At 49.1% G+C, this 26300-nt stretch overlaps 1 protein-coding gene across 1 annotated transcript in view; it reads left to right on the top strand.

The window, feature by feature from the left end:
* The window catches only part of INTS13 (integrator complex subunit 13), a 397661-nt gene that overhangs the window by 71633 nt on the left and 299728 nt on the right, over positions 1–26300 (top strand). The window contains exon 6 of the mRNA XM_086920218.1: positions 11779–11869. Coding sequence (XP_086776344.1) covers positions 11779–11869 — 91 coding nt within the window. The remainder of the gene's footprint in view (positions 1–11778; positions 11870–26300) is intronic.

Consider the following 26300-nt stretch of genomic DNA (forward strand, 5'->3'; position numbering starts at 1 on the left):
CCTGAATTATGAGGGCCCACCCAGGACCCTGTCACTATAAGGGACTGTGAATCACCCCAGCACAGCGCGAAAGGAGCACCCAGGAGGTGAGGAAGGGGCCCCTGAGGGTCTGTACTGGGACTGTCCGCCCTTGGGAAATTGTGGCCCCTGTGGAAGCGCTGGACTGGGAGGAGCTGCCCGGGGAGGATTGTACCCCCGAGGAACTGTGTCCAGCTGACCTGCCTCAGTCAACCTGCCCCTGGACTGTGTGCCAAGCGCTGTGGGGAGAGAAGCGCAGAGGCTGGTGTGGCTCCTGAAGTGCTGTTGGCCCTGAGAGCTGTGGGCAAAGGGAGGAGCAGTGCGCTGCGAATAGCGCCGTGTGGCCTGAGGGAACTGTGTCTAGCGCACAGCGTTAGAGGAGCCTACCCTCGTTTTGGCGCGCTTGCCGCTGAAGGATAATTAAACAGAAGGGAGCCTACCCCTTATTGCGCCGTCCTCACCGCCGCAGCCCGAGGAGTGGTCGCGCGGCCTTGCGCCGGTGGGTTATCGCCGGAAGTCACCGCCGCAGCCCGGCGCTGCCATTATTGAACTCCCGCCGTGTTTGGCATCGTCGCGGCGGCCCCCGGTGCCAGGAGAGGGCCGCCGATGTGAAGTGAGGGCCGCGCTGGGCCCTGAAGCCGTCCGGGGGCGCCCGGCCGCGTCATTGGCCGCGCCCCCGTCCTTGCCGCGCACGGATAGCTGCCCAGTCAGGCAGCAGGAAGAAGCCCGCGGAAGCTGCCGAAGAAGCCCCGGGTTCCCGTGAGGCTGAGGGAACCCGGGCGAAGCCAACGGAGGTGTTCCGGGACTCCCGTGGTGAAGTGGGAGTCCCGATTGAAACGGCAACTAGAGAAGGGGCCCGGCTTTTGTGAGGAGGAGGCGGGGACCTCGAGGCACAGGATCAGTGCCTGGCCCGCCTCCTCAACTGCCAGCGCGAAGACCGGAGCGGGAGGCCACCCCGCCGGTGAGTGCCCCGGGCCAGAGGGAGGGGCCCGGTAGGAAGGAGGAAGAGCGCCGGTGTCGGCGGGGCTCTCGTGAAGAGAGGAGCCCCGCGCGAAGAGCGACAGCTGCCCGCTATGGTGAAGGAGCTGCGAGGGAGCCTCCCTCGCACTAGGCCCCCGCCCCCAAAGGAGCTGGCAGCCCCAGGAAGGCCGCGTTAGGCCTGAGAGGCCCCGAGAAGAGCGCCAGAGCTGCGCAGGCCTCTCCTGACCAGCCCCCTTTGAAAAGGGCCAGCTTTGAAATAAAGAGACCGGGGGTGGTGTGGCGAAGCCCCGGAGGGAAGTCCCGCTGTGCCCACCCATAATGGAGCGAGAGGGAGGGGGCGTCGAGGTGCGAGTCGGTGCTTGCCCCTCCCCTCATCTTGCTTAATGGTCCGAGCTTACCGGAGAAGAGCACAAAGAGTCTCCTGACCGGCCTCCTTGAGAAAGGAGCCAGCAGCGGGAGGAGAGCCCACAGGACATCCCCGGGAGCAGTCGGTGAGTGGGGCATCTGAAGAGGGTGGAGAGGGCAACTGGGCACAGGGTCGGTGCTCGCCCCACCCCTCTTCTGTTGGAAACTGGGTAACACCCCCCCCCCCCGAGGACCCGGAGGGACTCCCCGCTGTGAGTAGTCGGCCGAGACTAATTGTCCCTACAGTGGACTTGTCTATTTGGGAAGTTGGGTTGTGCTTCTACCCCTGCTGAACCGCCCCCTTTGTTTACATCGCAGGTGATGGTGCCCTATGGCAATGCAGCTTTGGTAATGTGTCCCCTGCTGGTATGATAAGACCCATGCATTTATGGTGATGGGGGACCAATGATAATGTGCTGTGATGACATGCCCAGTGTTACGCCTAAGCTAGGGGATTGATGCCCAAGTGCAGTGGGATTCAAGCCTGGTTCAAATGTTATTAATGCCAATGCACTACCTGATGTTTGTGTTGCAGGTTGGGGGCTAAGGAGTCATGTTCCCCAGGTCTTTTCCCTAAGGCTATAGCACTGGGGTTCTGTATGCCCGGTAGAGCTTGCGAAGGTGGCTTAATAGTCCTATGGTTATACCCGCCTGCTAGTGGATGCTGGTATGCCATGATGTCTTTCCTTACAGGGGTTATGCAGGATGCTGCCTGTTGTAATTACAGCCGCTACTGAGGATGAAGGCCTGAGTTGGCCCTGCCTGACGCATAATTCCCTAGGTGGAGGGGGGAAGAAACCTAATGTTTATTATAGGTGTTCCGGCCTAATGTTAATGACCAGGTGATTCCTATTCTTTTTGCAGGAGTCGCCAATGCCAGCTATTTTGGGTTCTTACCCCTAATGTTTGATTGCAGGTTTAATGGGCGAACACGCCAAGGGAATTTGTCCCTTACATAGATGTCATTGATGTTATGTACTAAATGCTAACCTTTTGATATTTCAGCTATGGACTACGGACTCAACCCTTTTCGTCCCATGTAAATAATCCCCCACTGTAGTACTTGGTTTGGGTGCCAGTTGGCGCCTTGATGTGATTACCAGTGTATTTTTCCTTTTTACCTTACAGGTTGGAGATATCACTAAACATCTTCTTTTCCAACCAAAGGTGGAGTTGCGTCTCTTTTGTAGTGTGCCTGGTGTGTTGTCTGTGGATACTGCGTGAATGCTTCACATGTCCTTGGAGTTTGGCCTGCCCGCTTGATGCCATGCTACCCCCTTGAAGATTTGGGTAACCCCCATTTCCTACATTGGTGGCAAGCGGTGGGATAGGACTTGTGTTTGCGCAGTACCACAGCGGCCACGGGTTACACTGCAAATAGAGCTTGGAGGTAATCACAGCCTTTTTGTGGGGATTATTGTTGTTTGCTAAATTGCTTCCTCCTGAAAGTGTTTGACAACTGTGTCCCCTTGTTCCACTGAGAGGGTGTGTCCCGGGTGTACCTCGCCACGATGGGGTTGATCTACCAGGAAGTGGAACTGATGGAGTACACCGAACAGGAGGTGATAGACTTCCTCCTGGAGAGAGGGATACCCCCAGTAGGGAACATTAGGAGGAACCTGTTTTTCTATGAGGCCCTCAAGAGGGGAGAGCCCTTAGAGATTGATGGGGACTTGTCTGACTACCCCCCGAGGTTTTAAAGGGTCAGTGGGTTAGAGACCAGAGAGAGGGCTCCCCATCCAGAACCCTGGGAGGTAGTTATTCCGATGAGGAGGAGGAAGAGTTTGAGAGGGCGGAGATGCCAGTAGCTGTGGAGGACACCAAAGATAGGGAGTCTCGCACTGGGTCCAGTCCCGGGGGCACTGCCCCATCCCTTTCCCTGTCCCCAGAAGAGTGGGTAGATAGGAGAGAAGAGAGGGAGTATCAGCTGGCGCTGGCAAAGCTCAGGCATGCCGAGGGCTTAGCGCAGCTGAAGGTAGAAGAGCAGCGACTAGAGACTGAAAAAGTCCTAGCGCAGGAGAGGATGGCGGAGGCGGAGAGGGCCTTCGCCAGAGAGAGATCAGCTCAGGTGGGTAGGTTGTCCCCTGAGAGTGGTTTTAGGAGTCTGGATTCACCGAGGAGGGTGGGATCCAGTGGTGGCAGCGAGTGTAGGTCCAGTGCAAGGAGTCCCACTCCCGAAGCCCAGGAGACCGTGCCTGATTCCCCGGAAGAGGAGGACGGGTTAGTGTTCAGGGGCAGGGGAAAGCTGTCCCATCAGTCCTGGGGAGAGTTTGAGGAGGAGTGTTGGACTGTACTGGAGGATTGGGTGGTGAGGAGAGCAGTGGAGGATTGGGAAGGGCTGTGCCATGCCGTTATCCGGGAGCACATGCTGAGGAGTTGTTTCCCAAGACTGCGTCACCATCTGTTGCAGTGCGGGTTCTCAGACCCCAGGGAACTTGCACGGGAGGCCGACCTCTGGGTAAATGCCAGAGCGTCTGGGAAGGCTGAGGGGAGTGATCCTGAAGGGAGTGAGACGGGGAGGTGTCCCAAGGTGCCCCAGCTGCGGCCACCGGGCCTGGAGTGTTCTTTAAGAGAACCCCAGCTTGGGAGGCTAGGCTGCCCCGATGTGTCATCCAGAGGGAGGGATCCCCTTATGTCAGGAGAACCCGGAGCATCAATAATCAGAGCTCCAGTGGTTCGGGGGTCTGACCAGTCACAGGGTCTAGATCTGGACTGGGGTTCCAGGTTCAGGGGTTGCCTGACCTGGAAGGTGGGGTACCCGTAATTCGGGGCCCTACCAAATTGACTCCCAGGGGTACCACTCCCAGTGGGAGGGTGCGGAACTCTGGGAGGGGGTGCAGAGGGAGGAAGGTCTCTTCTCTGTCACCAGCTCAGCCACAGGGCGCAGATCCCGGGTTGGGTGGCCAGGGACAGGAGTTGCCTGCCCTGGTGGGAGGGACATCTGTAACCAGAGTCCCCACGGAAGTGACTCCCAGGGGTACTTCTCCGGGTAGGAGGGTGCGGAACTCTGGGAGGGGGTGCAGGGAGAGGGAGGACTCGCCCCTGTCACCGGTTCAGCCTGTGGGTTTCGACTCCAGGTTGGGGAGAGAGTGGTTGTGTGAGGGTGTCCCCAGGCGTAGGAGATGGAGGAACCCTAGGAGGAGAAGTAGGGGGAGGAGAGCCTCGCCCCTAAGGGCTGGTCAGTCTGAGGGTGTAGACCCCAGGTGGGTGGACCAGTGGAAATTTGGAGAGAGGAGAGTGGTTCAAGAGAATTCCAAGCCTGAGGCTAGAGCCTCCCATTCTAGGAAGGAGAAACATCCCACTAGGGAACACCAGTGGGGTGGTTCTGTTGGTGAAGGGAGGGTTGCGAAAGAGAACCATTGGGTTCCAGAGTGGAGGAGAGACTGCAGGTACTCCTGTAGTTGCAGGCCTGCGTCCACCTTTTTCCGCCCCAAGCAGGGAAGCCCATCAAGGCATTGATCGGTCTACCCTGGCTTTTGGCTGGGGGGGAGCCGTGTTGGACTTGGCCTTTTTCCCCCAAAATGTTTCGCTTTTGACCCCCTTACCTAGGATGTCTCCCCCATGGGATTAAACCTGTATAGGCCATGAGTGGTGTGAGACACCTTGTTGAAAATGTAAAATTACATGATGTTAAATGGTGTACAGAAAATATCCCCCATTTTAAAAATGTACCTGACTGAAATGTAATGTGATTTTAAAATGGATGCCATGGCCCTGGGTAGTGCCACCTGACTGCGCTAGGTTGGCGGTCTAGTCATTAATACCCAGCAACCCCTAACTTTTGGAGGGAAAGCCTGGCACCCAGGGTGCTCACCCCCTCCCCTAGAACCAGTTTAGGCTAGATGTGCCAACATTCTAGAAGGTCCTGGCACTGCCTGGGAGGAGGATATAAATAGGGGGAAGTGTCACCAGAGGGTCAGTCAGCGCTGGGACAGGACAGAGAGGGGACCTGCTGCGAGGTGTTACCGCCACATGAACCTGTGAGCTGGGCCCTGTACCCCTAAAAACCCCCCTATCTGCTGTCCCCTGGGCCCCTGAATTATGAGGGCCCACCCAGGACCCTGTCACTATAAGGGACTGTGAATCACCCCAGCACAGCGCGAAAGGAGCACCCAGGAGGTGAGGAAGGGGCCCCTGAGGGTCTGTACTGGTACTGTCCCCCCTTGGGAAATTGTGGCCCCTGTGGAAGCGCTGGACTGGGAGGAGCTGCCCGGGGAGGATTGTACCCCCGAGGAACTGTGTCCCGCTGACCTGCCTCAGTTAACCTGCCCCTGGACTGTGTGCCAAGCGCTGTGGGGAGAGAAGCGCAGAGGCTGGTGTGGCTCCTGAAGTGCTGTTGGCCCTGAGAGCTGTGGGCAAAGGGAGGAGCAGTGCGCTGCGAATAGCGCCGTGTGGCCTGAGGGAACTGTGTCTAGCGCACAGCGTTAGAGGAGCCTACCCTTGTTTTGGCGCGCTTGCCGCTGAAGGAATAATTAAACAGAAGGGAGCCTTCCCCTTATTGCGCCGTCCTCACCGCCGCAGCCCGAGGAGTGGTCGCGCGGCCTTGCGCCGGTGGGTTATCGCCGGAAGTCACCGCCGCAGCCCGGCGCTGCCATTATTGAACTCCCGCCGTGTTTGGCATCGTCGCGGCGGCCCCCGGTGCCAGGAGAGGGCCGCCGATGTGAAGTGAGGGCCGCGCTGGGCCCTGAAGCCGTCCGGGGGCGCCCGGCCGCGTCATTGGCTGCGCCCCCGTCCTTGCCGCGCACGGATTGGTTGCCCAGTCAGGCAGCAGGAAGAAGCCCGCGGAAGCTGCCGAAGAAGCCCCGGGTTCCCGTGAGGCTGAGGGAACCCGGGCGAAGCCAACGGAGGTGTTCCGGGACTCCCGTGGTGAAGTGGGAGTCCTGATTAAAACGGCAACTAGAGAAGGGGCCCGGCTTTTGTGAGGAGGAGGCGGGGACCTCGAGGCACAGGATCGGTGCCTGGCCCGCCTTCTCGACTGCCAGCGCGAAGACCGGAGCGGGAGGCCACCCCGCCGGTGAGTGCCCCGGGCCAGAGGGAGGGGCCCGGGAGGAAGGAGGAAGAGCGCCGGTGTCGGCGGGGCTCTCGTGAAGAGAGGAGCCCCGCGCGAAGAGCGACAGCTGCCCGCTATGGTGAAGGAGTTGCGAGGGAGCCTCCCTCGCACTAGGCCCCCGCCCCCAAAGGAGCCGGCAGCCCCAGGAAGGCCGCGTTAGGCCTGAGAGGCCCCGAGAAGAGCGCCAGAGCTGCGCAGGCCTCTCCTGACCAGCCCCCTTTGAAAAGGGCCAGCTTTGAAATAAAGAGACCGGGGGTGGTGTGGCGAAGCCCCGGAGGGAAGTCCCGCTGTGCCCACCCATAATGGAGCGAGAGGGAGGGGGCGTCGAGGTGCGAGTCGGTGCCTGCCCCTCCCCTCATCTTGCTTAATGGTCCGAGCTTACCGGAGAAGAGCACAAAGAGTCTCCTGACCTGCCTCCTTGAGAAAGGAGCCAGCAGCGGGAGGAGAGCCCACAGCCCACAGGACATCCCCGGGAGCAGCCGGTGAGTGGGGCATCTGAAGAGGGTGGAGAGGGCAACGGGGCACAGGGTCGGTGCTCGCCCCACCCCTCTTCTGTTGGAAACTGGGTAACACCCCCCCCCCCGAGGACCCGGAGGGACTCCCCGCTGTGAGTAGTCGGCCGAGACTAATTGTCCCTACAGTGGACTTGTCTATTTGGGAAGTTGGGTTGTGCTTCTACCCCTGCTGAACCGCCCCCTTTGTTTACATCGCAGGTGATGGTGCCCTATGGCAATGCAGCTTTGGTAATGTGTCCCCTGCTGGTATGATAAGACCCATGCATTTATGGTGATGGGGGACCAATGATAATGTGCTGTGATGACATGCCCAGTGTTACGCCTAAGCTAGGGGATTGATGCCCAAGTGCAGTGGGATTCAAGCCTGGTTCAAATGTTATTAATGCCAATGCACTACCTGATGTTTGTGTTGCAGGTTGGGGGCTAAGGAGTCATGTTCCCCAGGTCTTTTCCCTAAGGCTATAGCACTGGGGTTCTGTATGCCCGGTAGAGCTTGCGAAGGTGGCTTAATAGTCCTATGGTTATACCCGCCTGCTAGTGGATGCTGGTATGCCATGATGTCTTTCCTTACAGGGGTTATGCAGGATGCTGCCTGTTGTAATTACAGCCGCTACCGAGGATGAAGGCCTGAGTTGGCCCTGCCTGACGCATAATTCCCTAGGTGGAGGGGGGAAGAAACCTAATGTTTATTATAGGTGTTCCGGCCTAATGTTAATGCCAGGTGATTCCTATTCTTTTTGCAGGAGTCTCCAATGCCAGCTATTTTGGGTTCTTACCCCTAATGTTTGATTGCAGTTTTAATGGGCGAACACGCCAAGGGAATTTGTCCCTTACATAGATGTCATTGATGTTATGTACTAAATGCTAACCTTTTGATATTTCAGCTATGGACTATGGACTCAACCCTTTTCGTCCCATGTAAATAATCCCCCACTGTAGTACTTGGTTTGGGTGCCAGTTGGCGCCTTGATGTGATTACCAGTGTATTTTTCCTTTTTACCTTACAGGTTGGAGATATCACTAAACATCTTCTTTTCCAACCAAAGGTGGAGTTGCGTCTCTTTTGTAGTGTGCCTGGTGTGTTGTCTGTGGATACTGCGTGAATGCTTCACATGTCCTTGGAGTTTGGCCTGCCCGCTTGATGCCATGCTACCCCCTTGAAGATTTGGGTAACCCCCATTTCCTACAGGTCCCACTGCCAAAAAACGAGCTGAATGCTTATATTCACTCGCACAAGCGCAGGCTGAGACATCTCTTCCAGATGCTGCACATTGCCTTAACCTTGATGCTCACAGGAGCTGTGCTGCCATGTCTGGTGACCTCTGATGGACACCTTTAAATGAGCACACACAGGAGAGGCGCATCGTCATTTCTGTTGACGTGCGCTGGGCACCTTTAAGCCAGCTCTCACAGGACAGCCAGCTGGCTTATCTGATGTACTTCCATAGTGTGTAATGCCATGAGCATCTTCTCTGAAATGGACAAAGCTAGCACTGGCAGTCTTTCAAAAAAGAATTGCTCCTTCATGTAAACTGACATCGCCTTTGTTGGGATTTTAGTGCACAATTCAACTTAAATAAATAGCTCTGAAGGCCAGCACTGCCAAACCTCATTTGATACAGATACATGAGCAACAGACACTCCTCCAGTTCTGTACCGTCTTTTTCTCTTTTCCATCTGACGGTGATACAGCACTTTTATTACTCCTGTTCTTTAGCTTTTGCTGACGTACTATTGTAAGGCGCACTTCTTTTCTCCTCAATAAGTGCCTGTAGGAAAGTGGAGCATTATGTGGTATGAGGGTTAGACTTCACCATGTAATACTATCACACTGCCGAAAGAAATGGTCCTTGGATTCACACTAATAAATTCTTAGCTCAATCCTGCTAGCGTGCCATAGAGCAGTCAGGCTGTACGGAGCATTTGTTAAGCATTTCAGAGTACCAACATGTACTCTAAGTAATTGACCCAACTTGAAAGAGATCTGTCACCAATTTATAAAAATAGAGTGTATTTTTATCTTAATTTAAAACCGAAATTAACGGAATAGCATACATATAATGAAGTTATAGATTTTTGAAGCAATATTGAATCAGTGCAGAATAGTACATAAAAAAAGTAACCTGCGGTCAATGGGAAAAATCACTAGTGACAATCTGTCACATGCAGTCGTGTTATGTGGAACCCTTACAGGGTTACGGTCATGTGGGCTCCTGGACCAGTCCACGAGGTGGAGTCCGGGTGCAAGGTTGTCCTGGCTGTCCTTGGTGGAGAACGGGAGCCACCGTGGTGCTGATTTTACCAGCTTACATGGTGCTGCAAGAAACAGAATGCAAAAACGCAAGAGATACACAGCTGCTGATGTCAGATGATGGTTGCACAGTGTTTCCTATAGATGGAGAGTCTAGTGTGGGAGTTGGTTACCAGATTGGTGCCCAACATGCCTTGGGAGCCGTAAGCACTTGGAACTTCACTGCGATGTCCAGCGTTTTTTTTGGGATCCAGCAAGCATTTTTACCTTCAGTTTGCAGGGGCTAGTTCTGCTAGTCTAGGGTAGTCTGAGGGTGCTTTTAGCCTCCCCAGGGTTCCCTCTCATCGGGAGTGCCAAATTTTAGCCAAGGACGAGGGTCGTTCACTCAGTTCCAAGTCTGTTACCACAGGGACTAAGTATCCCTCTTTTGCTTTGGTGATGTGGACAAAGTCCTGTTGTTGGTGACATGGGTTTCCTGGCCCTTCTTTGATGCAAGTTGTTCAGATCTGAGGTTATGGTGTCAAAGGGGTCCCTTAAATCCTAGATTTAGGGGAGTTAGGAGTGTGGGAGCTAATAGCCAGTGGGCAACTAGTCCCTCAGCTAGTCCGCCCTTGAGGTGACCACATCTGGGGGTGTAGATCAACTTTTCTACCCAGGACCCTCATTTTTGCCACTCCTAAAGATTGCAGAAATCAAATTGCGGTTTACAGACCAATCTGCTCACCCTGGATGTGTGGCAAGCCTTCTGGAGGGTGTACACCTTCCTGCATAGCTAATTTCCCACCTGCCCGTGTGCAATTGCGCCTTGGGCAGGATGAGGGCTGTTTCCGCCACTGGGAGCCATCCCTAATGGATATCAAAGGCAATGCAGGCTTTTAAGCTCCTCGACTTGATGTGCCGCTTCATTAGTTTTCTACGGAGAAGGGAAGTGTGACCTCCTTCCTGCCCAAGCCATTGTTTCTCACTTCTGGGAGTGATCACACTGCCTGACAGAAGGTCAGATTTGTGTCTGGGTGGCAGCAGGCGTGGGAAAGAGCTTTCTGGTCAGCCAGAACAGAGTGATGCTGGGGCAAGCAGGTGGGCAACCGCTAAGGCCGCCACGTCACCCAGGAGATGGGATTCATGTCAGGGGTGAGAAGGCGCATAGTTTGATACCAACCGCTAACACTTATAGTAGTTTCCAATAGGGAACACCACTATAGAGACATATAGGCTCACCTTTGATATACTGCATTCTACCTCCTGTGCTGAGGAGGCCTACCTTAGGCGTGCCTGACATATATTACAGGCAGTCCATTTGACTGTGCCGCACATGGTGAAGGCACAGTTGAATTTGAGCAGTTTGCACTGCTCCTGCAGTCTGTAAAGCAGGCCTGCTGTCCGTAGTTTGTTTGGAATGCCCAAGGTGGCACAAAACCATGCTGCATCCCTAGCTACCCGCATAATCGTATCGGAGAGAGCACATGCACGTTGGTCTGGGCAGTGCACTATTAGAGTCATAACCATCAGCATTTGGAGCAAAAAGTGGAGGTGACCATACAAAAATGGGCACTTTCCGACAGTGCCAGGAGCTCTGTCCATTGCCTTATGTTCTAGACTCATTACTCTGTTCATCTGGCTTCTTTCCCTTGCCCTCCCTCCTCACTAGGCTCCAGCTGTTGGGCAGCCAACATTGGTTCAACTTGCCGGTTGAATTGAGAGTGATGGCCCCCAACTGCTCCTCTATGGCCACAAGGCCTCTTTCCATTTTAGATAAGCCTCCTCCTCTGCCATGGTGAGCTCCCAACTGACGTTAGATTCCTGCATCTCCACACAGGTCCTTTCTAACAATTCATTGCCAAAATCATGTATTTGAAGCACATGGCCTTTATACAAGAGACTGGAGCCAAACAGGTAGGAAGTAAGTGCTTCATTTAATGTTCAAACCTTATTTTACAGCCACAACCTGATAGCTCCTTGTAGGGCCCCATCGCCCCTCGCTGCAATCAATTTCCAGACTTCACCCAGCACAAAAAGACCAAACATTCCATGCATCCGCACTCCACATTCTACAGCATGCCCACTCAACCTGTGCATTCACAGACACAACATATCACTACACAACCATAATGGAAGTCTAAATTGTAGACAAACTGTCATTACAAGAGTCATATGTCTGGAACAATGGTCAGTAAAGAAGACTGTTAATAGCATTGGCGGTGAGTTGTTGGAGCAACCTTAAGATAGGCAAGAGCAGCAGCGTACGTGCCTGTTGGGCTCAGTGTGTAAAGCAGCTGTGAAAAATGCGTCACTGGTTGCACAGAAGTTAGATTGGGCACTGGATGGTGAGCAGAAGCACACATGCATATAGAATGAGCCATTATTGAAACATATGTCACCCAGGTTTAAAAAAACTGACCATCAGACTGAAACTTAACTGTGACACACTGTATTATATGAAAAAATGTACAAACATGTAATTGAAAATCTATATTCTTCATGAATGTTTTACAACTGTACGGTATGCATAACTGTTTAAAAGCTGACATCCTATACTAAATGAACATTTTGTTTCTTAGTCTCATGCAGATTCAGAAATGTGAACTCATCCTAATCCATACTTACCCAGTTGGCGAGGATAGCCTTGTGTCGGATCGTCCAAAGAAAGAGGTTGGAAACACTCATAAATATTTATGTGCTCTTTATTTGGGACATACTGAGGTTCCAGAGTTCATTGATGCACAAAGTAACACAGAAGGCAGGAGTTTTGTGATTTAATTATGTCGCAAGTTTCCTTTAATTAAAAAAAAGATTTTTTTAACATAATCATAGCCTTTATCATTCTTTGAACCAGGCCTGCAAGCATCCTAGGCTTGTGTGGTTGCTTTTCTCTTATACGTTCTCAATATTTTGATTGAGTCCAGCAAAGTTAGCGCGTTTAGTATATGTTATCAGGTTTAGCAGTGTACTAACACATGTAACGTCTGTGGCTGTATTTTCCTGGGTCTTCGTAACCATTTGAAAGGGTTGTCTAAACTGAAGTAGATTTAAATAGCATAGATTCTGAGCGAGTGTTATTAAGAAGCAAGTTTCACAGAGATGTCACTCTCAGGCTGCAAGATCTGAATCCAAGTGTTTATTATGTATTACAAATACGTAGATCAGTTCGGTCTCCACACGCACCAGGTTTGACACTTTTGCTTAAAGTATAAAGCAGGATTAAAAAGCCTGAGGTTATCACCCTTTTTTATAGGGCAATCAATTTATTGTTAGCCACCAAATGCAAAAATTTAATGTGAATGTCCGCTATGCCCTCACAATATTTGGAAGAACGAATTGGGAAGAAGTAAAAGAATACAAGGCATTACTTTAGGAGGCTTCAAACTACTGATATATTTTCATAGTTGTGCTTTTCTTTCAACTCTTCTGTGTTTATGAGCCTACTGAATGTTTAAAAATCATTTGATATAACTTGTGGTGTTCCTTCCTAGGGGTCTGTGTGATATTGATGATAATTTAATAATTACTTAGATCTGCCAATTTTTGTGCTTTTGCCATATTCCTTTGTAAAAGTATTTTTTTCAATTGGCTATTATTGTTGTTTGTAAAAGATTGTACTGAGACACAAAGAAATAATGGGGCAACATACTGCTGCAAATAAATAGATGCCTATCCATCAGTGCATAGATAGCAGTCACTTTACACACTGTAGCAGTGTGTATATATATATAACCATACAACCATATTGTAAAAGTACTTTATTTTGTCACCTGCGCTTTGTAATTGATACTTCTAATTGAAGGCTGCTCACCTTTAGAATATCCTCAGGTACCAGACTGTATCCAGACGATTTAATACCAGACTGTATCCAGAAGATTTAAACAGCTGTATAGTGCTCCTGCATGCCAGCAGATAGCACCATACAGCTATGAATAGACTTTGGTCCTCCCCAGAAGTGACAATGAACCCACATATAAATGCCAGTCACGCGCATCGATGCCGGGTCCTTTCTTTACATGCCTCCGTACACAAATCTGTAGGTTGCTTCAAACTTTTTCCTCATCAGTTGACTAGTTTTTTCTTAACATTCTGCAGTTTTTATCAGTGTACAGGGAAACTGTCCCATCCTAAAACTGTAGGCTGTAGCAACTGCCACAAAAAGATACCTGCTACAGACCCTCACAAGGCATGCTTCTGGTGTTTGGGTTCAGGGCATAAAACCCAACTATTGCCAGGAAAATGCCCTTTTTAATTCCTGGGCAAACCAGGAGTGTGAAGCCAAACTCTGAAAGAAGTCACAGAAGTACCACTGGAAGTCAAACGTGTGGAACCTTTCCGATTTCCAGGCCATTCCAGCATCGCCTACTTTAATTTACCTATTCTGCAGCCCCACAGATTCTTCTAAAGCTTCAAGGTAGGCCAGGGGGATGTTCAGTTTGCTGTGCTTCTCTTCGGCCTTACTAGGGTGCCCCTTGGGTGTTCATAAAAGTGAAGGTTGTTGTCACAGCCCACCTTCGGAGGTTGAGGATTCCAGTTTTCTCCTGCTTCAACAACTGACTGTTTAAGGCAAGCTCTCCACAGTCAGTAATAAACTGATTTGAGATGAAAGTAAACATCCTGACTTCATTGAGGTTCACTGTCAACATGCCATTGTCACATCTGACTCCTTCCCAAAGGCTACCTTTTATTAGAAACATTCTGGATATGGTGCGGTTCTATGTCTTTCCTCAAGCACAACTAGTCCAGGACATTAGGGCTATAATCCCAGTGTTTTGAACTTGGTCTTATGTGTCAGTGTGAGTGAGTATCAGACTCCTTAGCCTCCTTCATACTGCTCCTCTACTATGCCAGATGGCATATCTGTTGTGGAATCTGGTCTCAGTAAACCTAGCACATGTGGAACCTGTCTGATTCCAGCCAGGTTTTGGAGGAGACTTCAACAATAGTGGTGACTGCTTAACTGCAGTTGGATCAGAGGCAGACCCCGGAGACTGCCCCACTCAGCAGCATAGCATGGTCTTGCACCTAAACCCGCACAGTCAGCTCATTGATCTATGTAGAGTGAGCGGTAGTATTTGATTGTGTTTGATCCTCCTCTTGAAGTTGTGTTTGTCAGTCATCCTTGCTGCCAGACATCCCACTGCCACATCTGTCTATCCTGGGTGCTGGGACAGGTTTGTAGCCTTGCAATATGGACCAATCATTACAAGAAGAAATGTCGGCTGTCTTGTTTATTTTATCTCTGGCCCAGAAAGGACTTCCATTGACCACTATTAAAGGTAACTTGCCAACTCTTTCAGTCTTTTTACATTTGTCAGATCAGCTGCCCCTGTTGAAATCACCTGTTGTAATGAGGTTCTAAAATGTTTGACTCTATTTTAACCCAAGCCCTTTGTCATGCCAAAGTGGGATCTAAGTTTGATCTTCACTTTTACTCCCTTCAAAATAATGCAGACCTGTTCACTACATCTCCTGACTCTGAAGACAGTGTTCTCGATTGCAGTAACATTGAATCGTCACATGAGTAAACTCCAAGTTCTCTCTGTGTAGCTGTCTTACACCACCTTTTCTCAGAAAAAACTAGTGTTGAGGACCAGGTCGGCCTTTTTGCTAAAAGCCATGACTGCTGTCCAAGTTGACCAATCAGTCACTCTCCCAGTGTTCTTTGCTCCCCCTTGAAAGAAGAAGTGAGACTCCAGCTGCTGCACTCCAAAGGAGCTTTGAACTGCCAAGGAACCTTTTCCTCTAGTCACTCGTGCATACGCAGAAAGGTACACAAGAACTACACAAAGGGGCATTTCAATATTTATTGAACCACTGTGATTCTTAAAATATATGTGCTGCAATGATTAATAGATAGAAGCAGATAAAAGTGATTAGCAGTATAAGAACAGTGAAAAGGATAAATGATTCCACCATTGTGCTAAGACAGCGTATATATGCTGGCATATAAGCACTGGGTATAATGTACTCCTACTATCGGCTCCTTAACTAGTATTTTGCCAAGAATCCCCTACTGGATGATCTATCTCCCCATTACCTGAAGATAAGTGAATGCAGGTCCCCGTCTTGGTCACAAGTTGGACATCCGTCCTCGCCAAGTGTAAACCGGATCAGCTGGGCTGAGACTCTGACACAGTGACTGCGCAATGACAGCGACCTATCAATGACTGTCCCCACCCACCCCACCAAAAATACAATGTTCCTCTAAAATACAGTTTCTGAAACAGAGGAGCACTCTGCTACTATTGCAAGGCCGCTGTGTCGGAGCAATCATGGCCCTATACAGGTGGGAAACCACCAAAATCCTGCAGTGTCCTAAACATGTCAGAGGAAGTCGGGCTTCCTGGTACGTGACAACCAGTGTGCTGCATGTTGCAACAGGGATGCTAAATATAGGGCAGTGCAAGCCCACCCTACTCCGTAGGTAATTGAAGAATTTTTCAGGACACTCTGCTCCTGCCTCCAGCCTACACCATAGTCGTTAGTAAGGAATGTAGGTGCTCGAACACTATCCTTGGGAGCGTGTCTAAAGAGTGCTTTAGGGCTTATAGGCTAGGTGGCAAGAACACCATCCTCAGTTCTGGCACTCGTTCCATAATGGACAGGGGGAGTGTGTTCCAGATTTACACAGATCTAGTTAGGCCCTCTGTTATACAGTCAATATTATATTGTTTCAATTTTTGAACGTGTGCGCAACCACTATTCCTAAATAGCAGAATTGGTCAGTTTCTCAAAACCTTGTTTCTTTGAGCTGGATCACCTAACTTTTAGCAAAATTGGCACAAGTTAACTGAGTGTTTTTTTGTAAGCTGCGATATCAAACTTACACCAGTATTGGAACTTTCATAGATTCCCATAGCTTGTATCATTCCCCGTCGTCGGAATGGGAGTCCCATGTAAATAAAAAATACCATAGCAGGAGGTGCAAAAAAAGAACAAGGCCTAGGCCTCATCCCATTCTGTAGCATATCCACCTCTTTTTGTTAAAGAGACCAAAAACACTGAACAGCCAATCAGAACAGCCTCACCCCACAGAACCTTCCTGAGAGTGCCTCAGAGCCTCATATTTTCTACCGCACATTGTGCAAGGGAGTCTCCACTGAGCTCTGCTCAGTTTTTCTTTATTCTTCAACTACTTTGTCATCTCAACTCTTCAAATCTAGATTATGTCTGATAAGGAAAAGAAGGTTCTGTTCAAGGCTTGTGCCACCTGCTCCAAAAAGAGGCTTTATGTGGAGGACAAACATAAAGATTGTATTTATTGTTTGTATCCGTACCACAAGGCTACTGACTGCATGATTTGTAGGACCTTCTCTACAAAAACCTTGCAGGACCGTGAGGGACGTCTGCTCACCTGGCTACAAAAATTGAAGTCACGGAAAGATCCTGTTTCAAGTGACAGTGATGATGCCTCCTCTACGACATCTTCGAGGAGATCATAGAAAAGGGGTAGGTCTTCACCTTCAACTTCTTCAGACCCCTCTGCCAAAGCCTTACAAAAGACCTCTGATAGGTCTGACAGGCATAGTCCCATCAAATCTCCTCACCGAGGTGTAAAGGAGAGGGGAGGACTGGTTACTGAGGTGGCATCGGGTAAGAAGACGAGCCATGGGTCTTCTGTTTCTTATCCACCCTCTGATAAACAGAAAACAAAAAAAAAAACAGCTTCTGTCCCACCTGAGGGGAAAGCTGACAGGAAAATTTGTTCGACGATGACATCAGCTCCGTCTACGACTGCTTCGAAAATTCAAGCTGCATTGACTTCGGCTCTGTCGACGAGAGTTTCATTGTCTCCATTGAGTTCGTCGATGATGACTTAGACGACGACGCCACAGACTGAGTTACCCTTTGTTATGCCGTCGACGTCTACTATGACTACATCCTCGTCGACGAGGATGACGACGATAATAGTGTCGACAGCGACGATGTCGACAGCTTCCAAACTAATACTGACGACGGTCTCGACGACGGTCCCGTCGACGGAGGCCCTTTCATCGTCGACGGTTTAATCTTCGTCGCCGGTGGCTCCGTCTACGACCTCGTCGGCGATTCAAAATATGGCAATTTCAATAAGGAGGCGTTGCATTACCCCGGAAATGACTTCCCTAAGGAAAGTAACACCCCTGCCTCCTGCACTCCTTTTGATAGAGGAGTTTTCAGAGGATGATGACAGACCTTATGGTGATGCAGATAGCCCATCTCAACGGCATGTGAAGTATCAGGACTCGGACTCTGAGGACTATTATATGGAGCAACAACAATATGTGCTGCAATCTAGGTCCCAGGATCAGTATCAGCAGGACATGGTCTGCATGCCATCCTCACTCATTACAGACCTCCAATTCATGCTGTTGGACCACAGGATTAGATTTCCGTCTCAGTCCTCCGGCCAAGAGACTGGGCAAATGCCTCCAACTCAACCTCCTTATCCGGTTGCACCTCAGCGCCCTCAAACTCCGGTACAGGAGCTAACCGAACTGCAACAGAATGTGGTCACTGTCCAGGACGACTCATCGGATGATGACCAGGGCACTATAATAATCTCAGACCCGGATAGGGAATGGGATGATTACATTATTCCGTATCCCGCCTCTCCAGCTCCTGATCCAGCAGATTCTCCTCCAGCTGATATCAGAGGGTTTCACAATTTAATGGAGAGAGCTTCTAAACGTTTTGATCTGCCCATTTCATCTGTACAATCGGAATGTTTTCTATATGACTTCAAAGAACCTTATAGGAAGTCTTTTCGCTCTATCCCAATAGTGGGCCATGTCTGGGATGAGGGGTTAAAGGTCATGAAGTCGCCGGCAACGGTCATGCCTGTGCTTCCACGTCTAGAAAAGAAATACAAAGTTCCAGAGGATAGCCCCGCTTGTCTGGTCAGCCAGCCGAAACCGGACTCTGTAATTTCACAAGCAGCCCAAAGAAAATCTAAAAATCCGGAGGCACCTCTTACCACACCACCTGATAAAGAGGGAAGACGGCTAGATAATGTTGGAAAGAGGTTTTCTTCCATGTCCAGCCTCCTGGTCAGAGCGGCCATTGCCTTGGCTTTTCTTGGACGGTATGATCGCCAGATGTGGTGTGATCTATCCCCGTATTTAGACCAGCTACCCAAGGAAGCAAAGGCTGAAGTCAAGAAGATCTTGCGCCCTCCTGTTCAGTCTGCTCGTCGGGTCCTTGCGCCGGCCCCGGATGCTCGAGATGAGTTGCGCCCAGGGCCTGGGGAGCCGTGCGGGAGCGGAGCGCCGCCTCCGCCGGCCGTTGCCCATGGAGCTGATCTTGCTGGCGGGCGCCGTGCCGTCCTTGTTTACAGGTAGGGCGGGTGAAAGAAATGCTGTTTGTTTTGATGACTCCCGTAAAGCGGCTGTGTATCGTTTTAACATGCTTCTGTGCCTAACGTAGCGCCTGCTGCTACAAGTGCACGGTAGCTAGATCTACCGAAACCCCTTTCGGACTCTCTAGGGTCTAACAGGTGGTGGGAACAGGCAGTGTTTGGTTGTCTTCTCGTGCTGGAGGGCGGGGCAGAGAGGATCCCGGGTGGAGGTGCGGGACGAGGAGCCTTGGCAGGCGGAGGGGCTGGCAGAGTGGCGGAGAGGAAGGCGCTGTGTGTCCGGCCATGCTGCAGAGCCCCGGGGAGCTCCTCTGCTCTATCCAATCTGCCGGGGACTGCCAACTGCCCTGCCTTAGGACCTACACGAGACCCCGTACTTCTTGGGATTGAACAACCGACGGATATTGTGAGACCAGCGAGAAGCACCCTATTGCTAACAGTTGGAGGTGCCGAGAGGCAGAGGGCCTGCTCACCTGCTGTGGTAGCAGCCGGGACCGCCTGCCTGCCCTATGCTGCCCGTGGAGCCCAGGGCTGCACGTCGGGGAGGCTCCATAGCCACTTCAGTGGAGCTGGGTTGCGCTGTACACCGGCAGCATGTCTGGGCCGTGCTGCATGGGACAGGTAAGGAGAGACCGTGCTGCTAATGTGTTTGTAAACACCACGCGTGGGCAGCTTGGAGTGGCTGAGCAGACGCTGTTAGCATTGCCTAATGCTAGAACTCTGTGCGCGATATAAATCTTGTTGATTAAGCACTCCATTAGAGTGTTTGTGTTTAAAAGCGGTCTTGCTCACGTACTTCTCCTCCCCCTCCCTCGGCCTTACTCCATGTTGCTTCCACTCGCCGATGTGCTTCTCCCCCATGCGTGCTGCACTCAACCTTGTGACTTCTCCCCCTCATTGCTTTTTTCATTGTTTCATTGTGTGCTTGAGTGCTGCTTATCCCCACCCACCTTCCCGGTCTCCTCCTGTGACTGCTGATCTTTCCCACCCTTCCGCTCCCAATCTGCTCCCACCTTGCTGTCTCTTCCGCTCCTCTTTGCAGGACCCTCCCCCTTTCTGCCCCCTACCGCTCCCCTTGCTGCCCCTTCCCCCTGCTGCCCCTCCCATCTTTCCGCTCCCGCTTGCTCCACCCTCCCACTCCCGCTCCTCCTTGCTGCCCCTACCAGCCTTGCTCTCCTCCCACCCTCCCTCTTCCCCTTGCTGCCCCTCCCTCCCAACCTTGCTACCCTTTCCCACCCTCCTGCTCCTTCCTTGCTGCCCCCTTCCGCTCCTTCCTTGCTGCTCCCTCCCGCTCCTTCCTTGCTGCCCCGTCAATCAATCAATCAATCAGTACATTTATAGAGCGTGCTACTCACCCACGAGGGTCTCAAGGCGCTGAGGGAGAGGGGGGGGGGGCGCTACTGCTCCAATAGCCAGGTCTTGAGGTGTTTTCTGAAGGTGAGATGGTCCTGGGTCCTGGGGGAGGGAGTTCCATGTCTTGGCGGCTAGGTAGGAGAATGATCGTCCTCCGGCAGTGGCTCTGCGGATCCGTGGGACGGTTGCGAGGGCGAGGCTGCCGGAGCGGAGTTGGCAGGTGGGAGAGTAGAACTGTAGTGTAGTTCCTAGTTTCCCACTAGGCCCTGCGCATTGGAATAACATAAACAGTAGTATCGACGTGGAACTGCTTATATTCCAGGCCTCCACTGACTATGCTAAACTTAATTGGGTTGTGTTACCAACTAGCTCAGAGGTCACTGGAAACTTTCTTCTCTGCATAGGGAGTGATCAGCTTCCTTGGCACAGACAAGAAGGGATTCAGTTTTCCAACAACCGTGCAACATGACAACTTTGCTCCTCAGATCAAGAGTCGATCTCTAGGGTCGTGTGAAACAATAGACACAGATTTCACTCAGTCAGTCTAGTGCAGTTTACTTTCACAGTATGTAGAGAATAGAGAGACGGGCGTTTATCAATAAAGGGTTAACATTTATTGAACAGTCTTTCTTCTCATACAAGAGACATGTATTGCCACAATTGCAATAACTGTTATTATGAAAAGTACGTACAGTAAGATAAGTATTGCGAAATAGAACTGTAAAAGCATTGATATGGTTTCTTAGCCATACAATGGTTTAAAAGTAATAAAACATATATACAGTCATATATACATTAGGCTAACATACTCAACTGGTGCTTCTAACTAAGCCTACCCCAGTGTGCCTGACCTAAGCCTAACACGTGAGAAGGGGGAGTAAGTAAGTAGCTTAAGTTAAGTTGGTTTTGCCAAGGTTTGTTTCAAGAATTCTCATCTAAGGGTTTAGTCAACACCATACCTCTGAATAGAATGATGGAGGATTGGTATCTCCTTCAGGGGTCTCTCTCGATATCCCAGTCACCCGCGAGGGTAAACCGGAAGCGCCGGGACTGGATTTCTCTGCACGAGAAATGCAGCGGCTTCTCTCAGCGCGTCGAGGAAGGAGGGGTGACAGCGTCCGCGGGCAGCTGGGCTGGATGTCTTCGCAGAGGACGGCTGCACGGCTCCTCAAGCGTACTGCACCATAGGTCGCGCTGTAGCGGCGATAATGGTAATCAGCAGCTTCACCACCACAGGATAGCAGGCTGCAGCGACAGAGTGCTAGTTTTTACCAACACAGGGTCATGCAGGCAGCTGGCATCAGCAACAGTAGCTCACAGCTAACAGCTCACAGCTTCGCATTGCTTAAGGCAACGTTGGTAATATTTATACCTGACAGGTGCCGGGTTTGACGCAAGTTTGCTGGACATAAGACGTCAATTAAAGATGTCACTAGGAAGTGACAGTTATCAGTTGCTCATTAGAGTTCTATTACTAATCAAAACATAGCAAGCGGGGATTTCCAGGTTTGCTAAGTTTTTATCTTGTTGAAGAACTCGGAGTGTTATCTAGGAATATCAGATAGTGACTGCTGCTCTGTCATTGCACTAATTGGTCGCAAAGGAAGTAGCAGAGAGTCATGCTGGAATGTGGCTCTGTTCGTGTGAGGCCAGAGATGACTTTTCAGAAAATCGCACTTGAACGGTTATGCCAATATAGGGAATAAATGGATTTATAGCCGAATAGGGGCATAAGGTCACAGTATCGATCAGGAACCTAGATAAGCACGCAACACCCACTCCACGTATACATGTCCATCAAAATTACTAAAACTAAAGCAATTAGATGCATGTGTAACATTGCCCACCCCAAAATACATAAATGCATTCGAAATAGGCGTACTTGTAATACATGGAATTTAGGTACTGTACGTTTTTCAAAGCATAGTAATCATTCAAAAGGTATTGCATATGAAATCAATGAACGATTATGCATAAAGAATTACACATGAAGTATCTCTGACAGAAGAAATGCGAGATAAAACATCACATAAAAATGCATTGTAATAACATGTGTGCTAGAGGCTGGTGTTATGTTGTTATGTCTCTAGATGTGTTTAGAAATAGAAGTGTGAAGCTTCTGTTCTCTAAGAATAGTTTTTACGTTAAGCAAAGAATTATTCGTGCCAAAAAGAGAGGGTCAATATTTTTTAAAAATTGTCCAATTAAAAAAAAAAAAATAGATTTCCAAAGCTCTTGGCAGTTTTTGTTGATCAAAACTGAAGGCCGAAGTCAGAGTTCATGGGAACGCTGTGTGTCGGAAAGCTTCTCAAAAGTTATTGTTTCTCTATGGGTGAGAACATCGTATCAGACAGGCTCTCAAAGAATTGGTCTACAAAATCAGGTGATAGTTCAACCAAATTAGATAGCGCTGTAACTTGGCAGGTGTGAGAATGATTGCTGTCATCGAAGGCAGGACCAGCAATGCTCACAGAACGTTGTACCTGGATGATGTTGCTTTTGTCACTCGCTCCACTGTTACCACTTGGCTGTAGTACAGGAGTCTCCACGAATGCCGTCATCAGGATTGGTAGCCGCTGGGGACAACACAATGCGTGAGCCGTTATTGGACTGAGCAAAGTATCGACGTCCATTGGTACTGCTGATGGAAGTGAAAGACAGATGTCCAACACGCATTCCTCGCCGCAAAGCATACACCGTAGCACAGGTAAAATGCAATTTTGCCATATTGGTCTGAATGAATGGAACCAGGTCATGTTTAGATCTCTCAGCCTGGCCAATCCGAGGACGTTAGTTATCCTGTCCCTGTAGCGCATTGCTAGGATCGTCTCTTCCATTCCCATGGGAGCTATGTCTGAGCCGAGGCTTGCCATAACGTAGCAGGATGGTCAAAAATAGAATCCCTGCGATGAGTCCCAAAAATAGTGGAATGCCGCCAAAGATGGAGTGCACAAAATTAGGAAAGATTCCCAAAATTGCCTGGAAGGGTGTCAGCAGTCCTGTAAAGACTGTCTTAAATATGCCTGGGATGCTTGTTGCACTAGACATGTTAAGGAGTTGGCTAAACATTTCTACGAAATGCACGGGGCAATTTGTTGATAAAAGGTCATGAACCTCAGTAGCCGTCCTTGCGACTAGAAGATCATACGTCTCTTTAGATGACGTTATAGGCACTGTTGTCTGTAAAAGCACAGATTTCATTTTGCTTAATGTATCAATTCGTATAGAATAGAGATTCAGACGAGGCCAGAGGGGAGTCACTATGTCTGGAGGCCCGCTCGGAAACAATGCTTGCATGCAACATTTGACCATGGACGTTACTTGTACTAGATAACTTTTCCCTGGCGCGAGGCCACAGCACCTGTGATCCGTTCTAAGAATGTAACTCCCGTTTGCGAGTTGCATAAAGAAGGGCTCTATCTGAGTTGCAGGTGTGACTAGCTGGTGGCATGAAAGGTTGTTTGAATTTCCATCACATGCTCCGTGTAAATTAATACCCTGACACAAAAGTATACCGCTTAGTGAGTGTTTACAGTTGTCACCACTAAGAAATACATTTTTGTCGCTGTCACTATAGCAAGAATGAGTGTATGGTAATTTCCATTCGGATTTAACATATCCCTTACCCAATTGTTCATATTGGCCAGCAGGTATGTACTCAAGGCATTTATGAAATCGGAAAGTTGTTATCGGAATTGTGATAATTCCGTGTATTATCCATTCAATGACAGGGCTCTCTGACATTGTCAATGGTAATCTCTCAAGTTTCTCGATGCTCAAGATTGTATAGTCTGCTCCTTTCTGTGCCAAACTGATCTGTTTATCAGTAAGGTTAAAAATGGAAAATAATGACGTTGTGTTGATTAAACGCCAAGGCACATAGCCTGAACGAAGATTTTGCAGCGTCCAGCCTAGTTCTATAATAGAGCGTAATTGAGACTGGCCATGTTGTAACATTAGCAAATCTCTGTCTATCACATCAAAGGCAGAGGATACAATATTGTCCAAAGAATATATTCTGGAAGACAGAGTCATTAACCCATTGTCTACTACAGAAAGCGATTTCTCCAAATTAATACGATCAATTTCTCGTATTTTTTCAGCAGTTTCAATTTGCTTTACTTTCCAAGCCTCGTTGTAAGCTGCATAGATACTGGTCGCTATGAAACGCTTTTGACGCTGTTTGCGTGGTCCAAGAATGAAATCGCGCAAATCAGCACCATCTTTTAATAAAGACAAGTGTTGCTTAATTTCAGCCAGTGTGGATGTAGTTAGCCATTCTAGGCAGAGTTTCCCTACACTGTATGTGGTTATAATCCCTGGATGTTGTCTCTGGGAGTATCTTGAGTCTAATCTGGTCATTTTCATACCTTGTGTTTTATTCAGGAACCTATCTTGACAGCTATTTGTGTCTGTAGGCCAGATTAACCACTTTTTCCAATCAGGATGTGTTCTGTTGAAATGTAAAATGTGTGACACGTCTAATTCAATATCAGCTGTTGCATTTTCAGGTATTGGCTTTGGAATAGACGGTGTTTTCATTTCTTTGTTCTTGGCTAGGCCAAGACAAGATGTTTGGTGTACAGTGTCATTTAAAAATAACATTTGTTCAGGTATCATGCAGGTTCTAAATAGTGCTTCTATGCCTTGCACCTGCCAATCTTTTGTACCCCAAATTGTTTTCGTTTCAATATTATTTTTCCAATAATCAAAACCAAATGTCATCATTTTGTCATAAAATGCTTCTGAATATATCAATTTAGAATTTGTCAGCATTGTTTTCATTCCTGTTTTATCTAACAGTTTGTAATAAAACGTTTCTGCATCACTGGTGTTAAACCCTGAGAAGTATTTGAATTTCTCAAAAAATGCTTTAGAACTGCTTTTAGGTGGTGTAGCACAATGTTCCCATTGATTATACATAAAAACATTTCTAGGCTGTGCAGATTTATGCAAGTAATGATCCCCATAATGGGTATAACAGAATAACTGCTCATAACTAGATGAACCTTGTAAATAATCATGATCTGTGAATCTAGCTGACATTACTAAATCAGACATCATGTCATTAATACTGTTAAAGTCCCAATCATCAGAGAATGTACTTGGTGTCACAAAGTCACTTAAGGAAACCTTTAGTTGATGAGGATACTTCAGGATTTCGACCGGACCATAGATCTCATAGTCTGTTTTCTCCCATACTACCCCACCAGGTATTGGAATTGCTGTGACATTTACTGTTGACAGTTCTCTTTTCTTCACGTGGGATGATCTGTGTGGTTTCAGGACTAAGTTGATGTTCTGACTTGCTGTGTCCATTCAATTGTAATGAACTTTCCTAAAATTAAAACTAAAATTAGGCATAGTAGGAGTATGAATACCCCTGAGATGATCCAATGCTCAATCAACGGTGAATCCAGATATAGTTCTTTGATTTGTTGAAGGAGTCCTGTTGTATTTTCTTTAGAATACTTTTTTGTTTCTAGCATCACTTCGGGATCGTTTTGATCTTCAGAGAAGTTGTCGAAGTTGATGAAATAACCAGAGGCAGTTCTGTCAATTGATGGGATTGTTCTTTCAATCTGTCTCTCGGTAGCACTTTCTGATGCCACATCATTGTAGACTGGTGTTGTTTCTCGACGAACTGTTTCAATCTGTGTTTCAAGAGGCACGAGTTCCATGGCATTATTGCATAGTCCTTCATTGTGCACTGCAGGCTGATCGAATGTGATGAGTCCTGCAGTTTGAACCTCTTGCATTGTTGCAAGTTTGGGTATTCTGTTGTTTCTTGGGAGTCCACTGGGCCTACTGTTGATTATAGGCCACATGCTTGTGGTTTTACCAGATCGATGGACACGATTCTGTTCTCCTTTTTACCAGCAAGGGGCGGTAGCACAACTGATCTTGTTCCGGTGACTGCTAAGACAGGTACTGCTTTTCTGTAAGAAGGCCCAAATTCCTTCTTCACCGCGATCTTTTCTCTGACTAGATCCCCAATCTTTGGAATCCAGACGGGCCTTGCTGGGGCTGTTGCGGGTGGTGCCTCGTCAGTGGTACTTGGCTGTTGCTTTAACTTTATGTTGCTTAATGATTTTCTTGTTTCATTCAGTTCCTGTAAAACAGCCAAACGGTCTTTTACTTCAAACTGCTTTGTTTCTTCTTGTACCACTGATATCTGACTATCGAGGTCCTGAACGTTCATTCTAATTCCGAACAATAGTTCGTATGGGCTGAAACCTTTTAGAGAATTTCTTGGCATGTTGTTAAGACTAGTCTGGACACTTATTAAATGTTTGACCCACCCAGCGCCTGAACCTAATACCTTCGCTGTTATAGATTGCTTTATGTCCCGGTTTTTTCTTTCTACCACACTTGTGCGACGGACAAGAATACCGCAACCCAATTCCCATG

Source organism: Lissotriton vulgaris, chromosome 1_1, assembly GCF_964263255.1.
Source record: "Lissotriton vulgaris chromosome 1_1, aLisVul1.2, whole genome shotgun sequence".
In the NCBI taxonomy this organism is placed as follows: Eukaryota; Metazoa; Chordata; class Amphibia; order Caudata; family Salamandridae; genus Lissotriton; species Lissotriton vulgaris.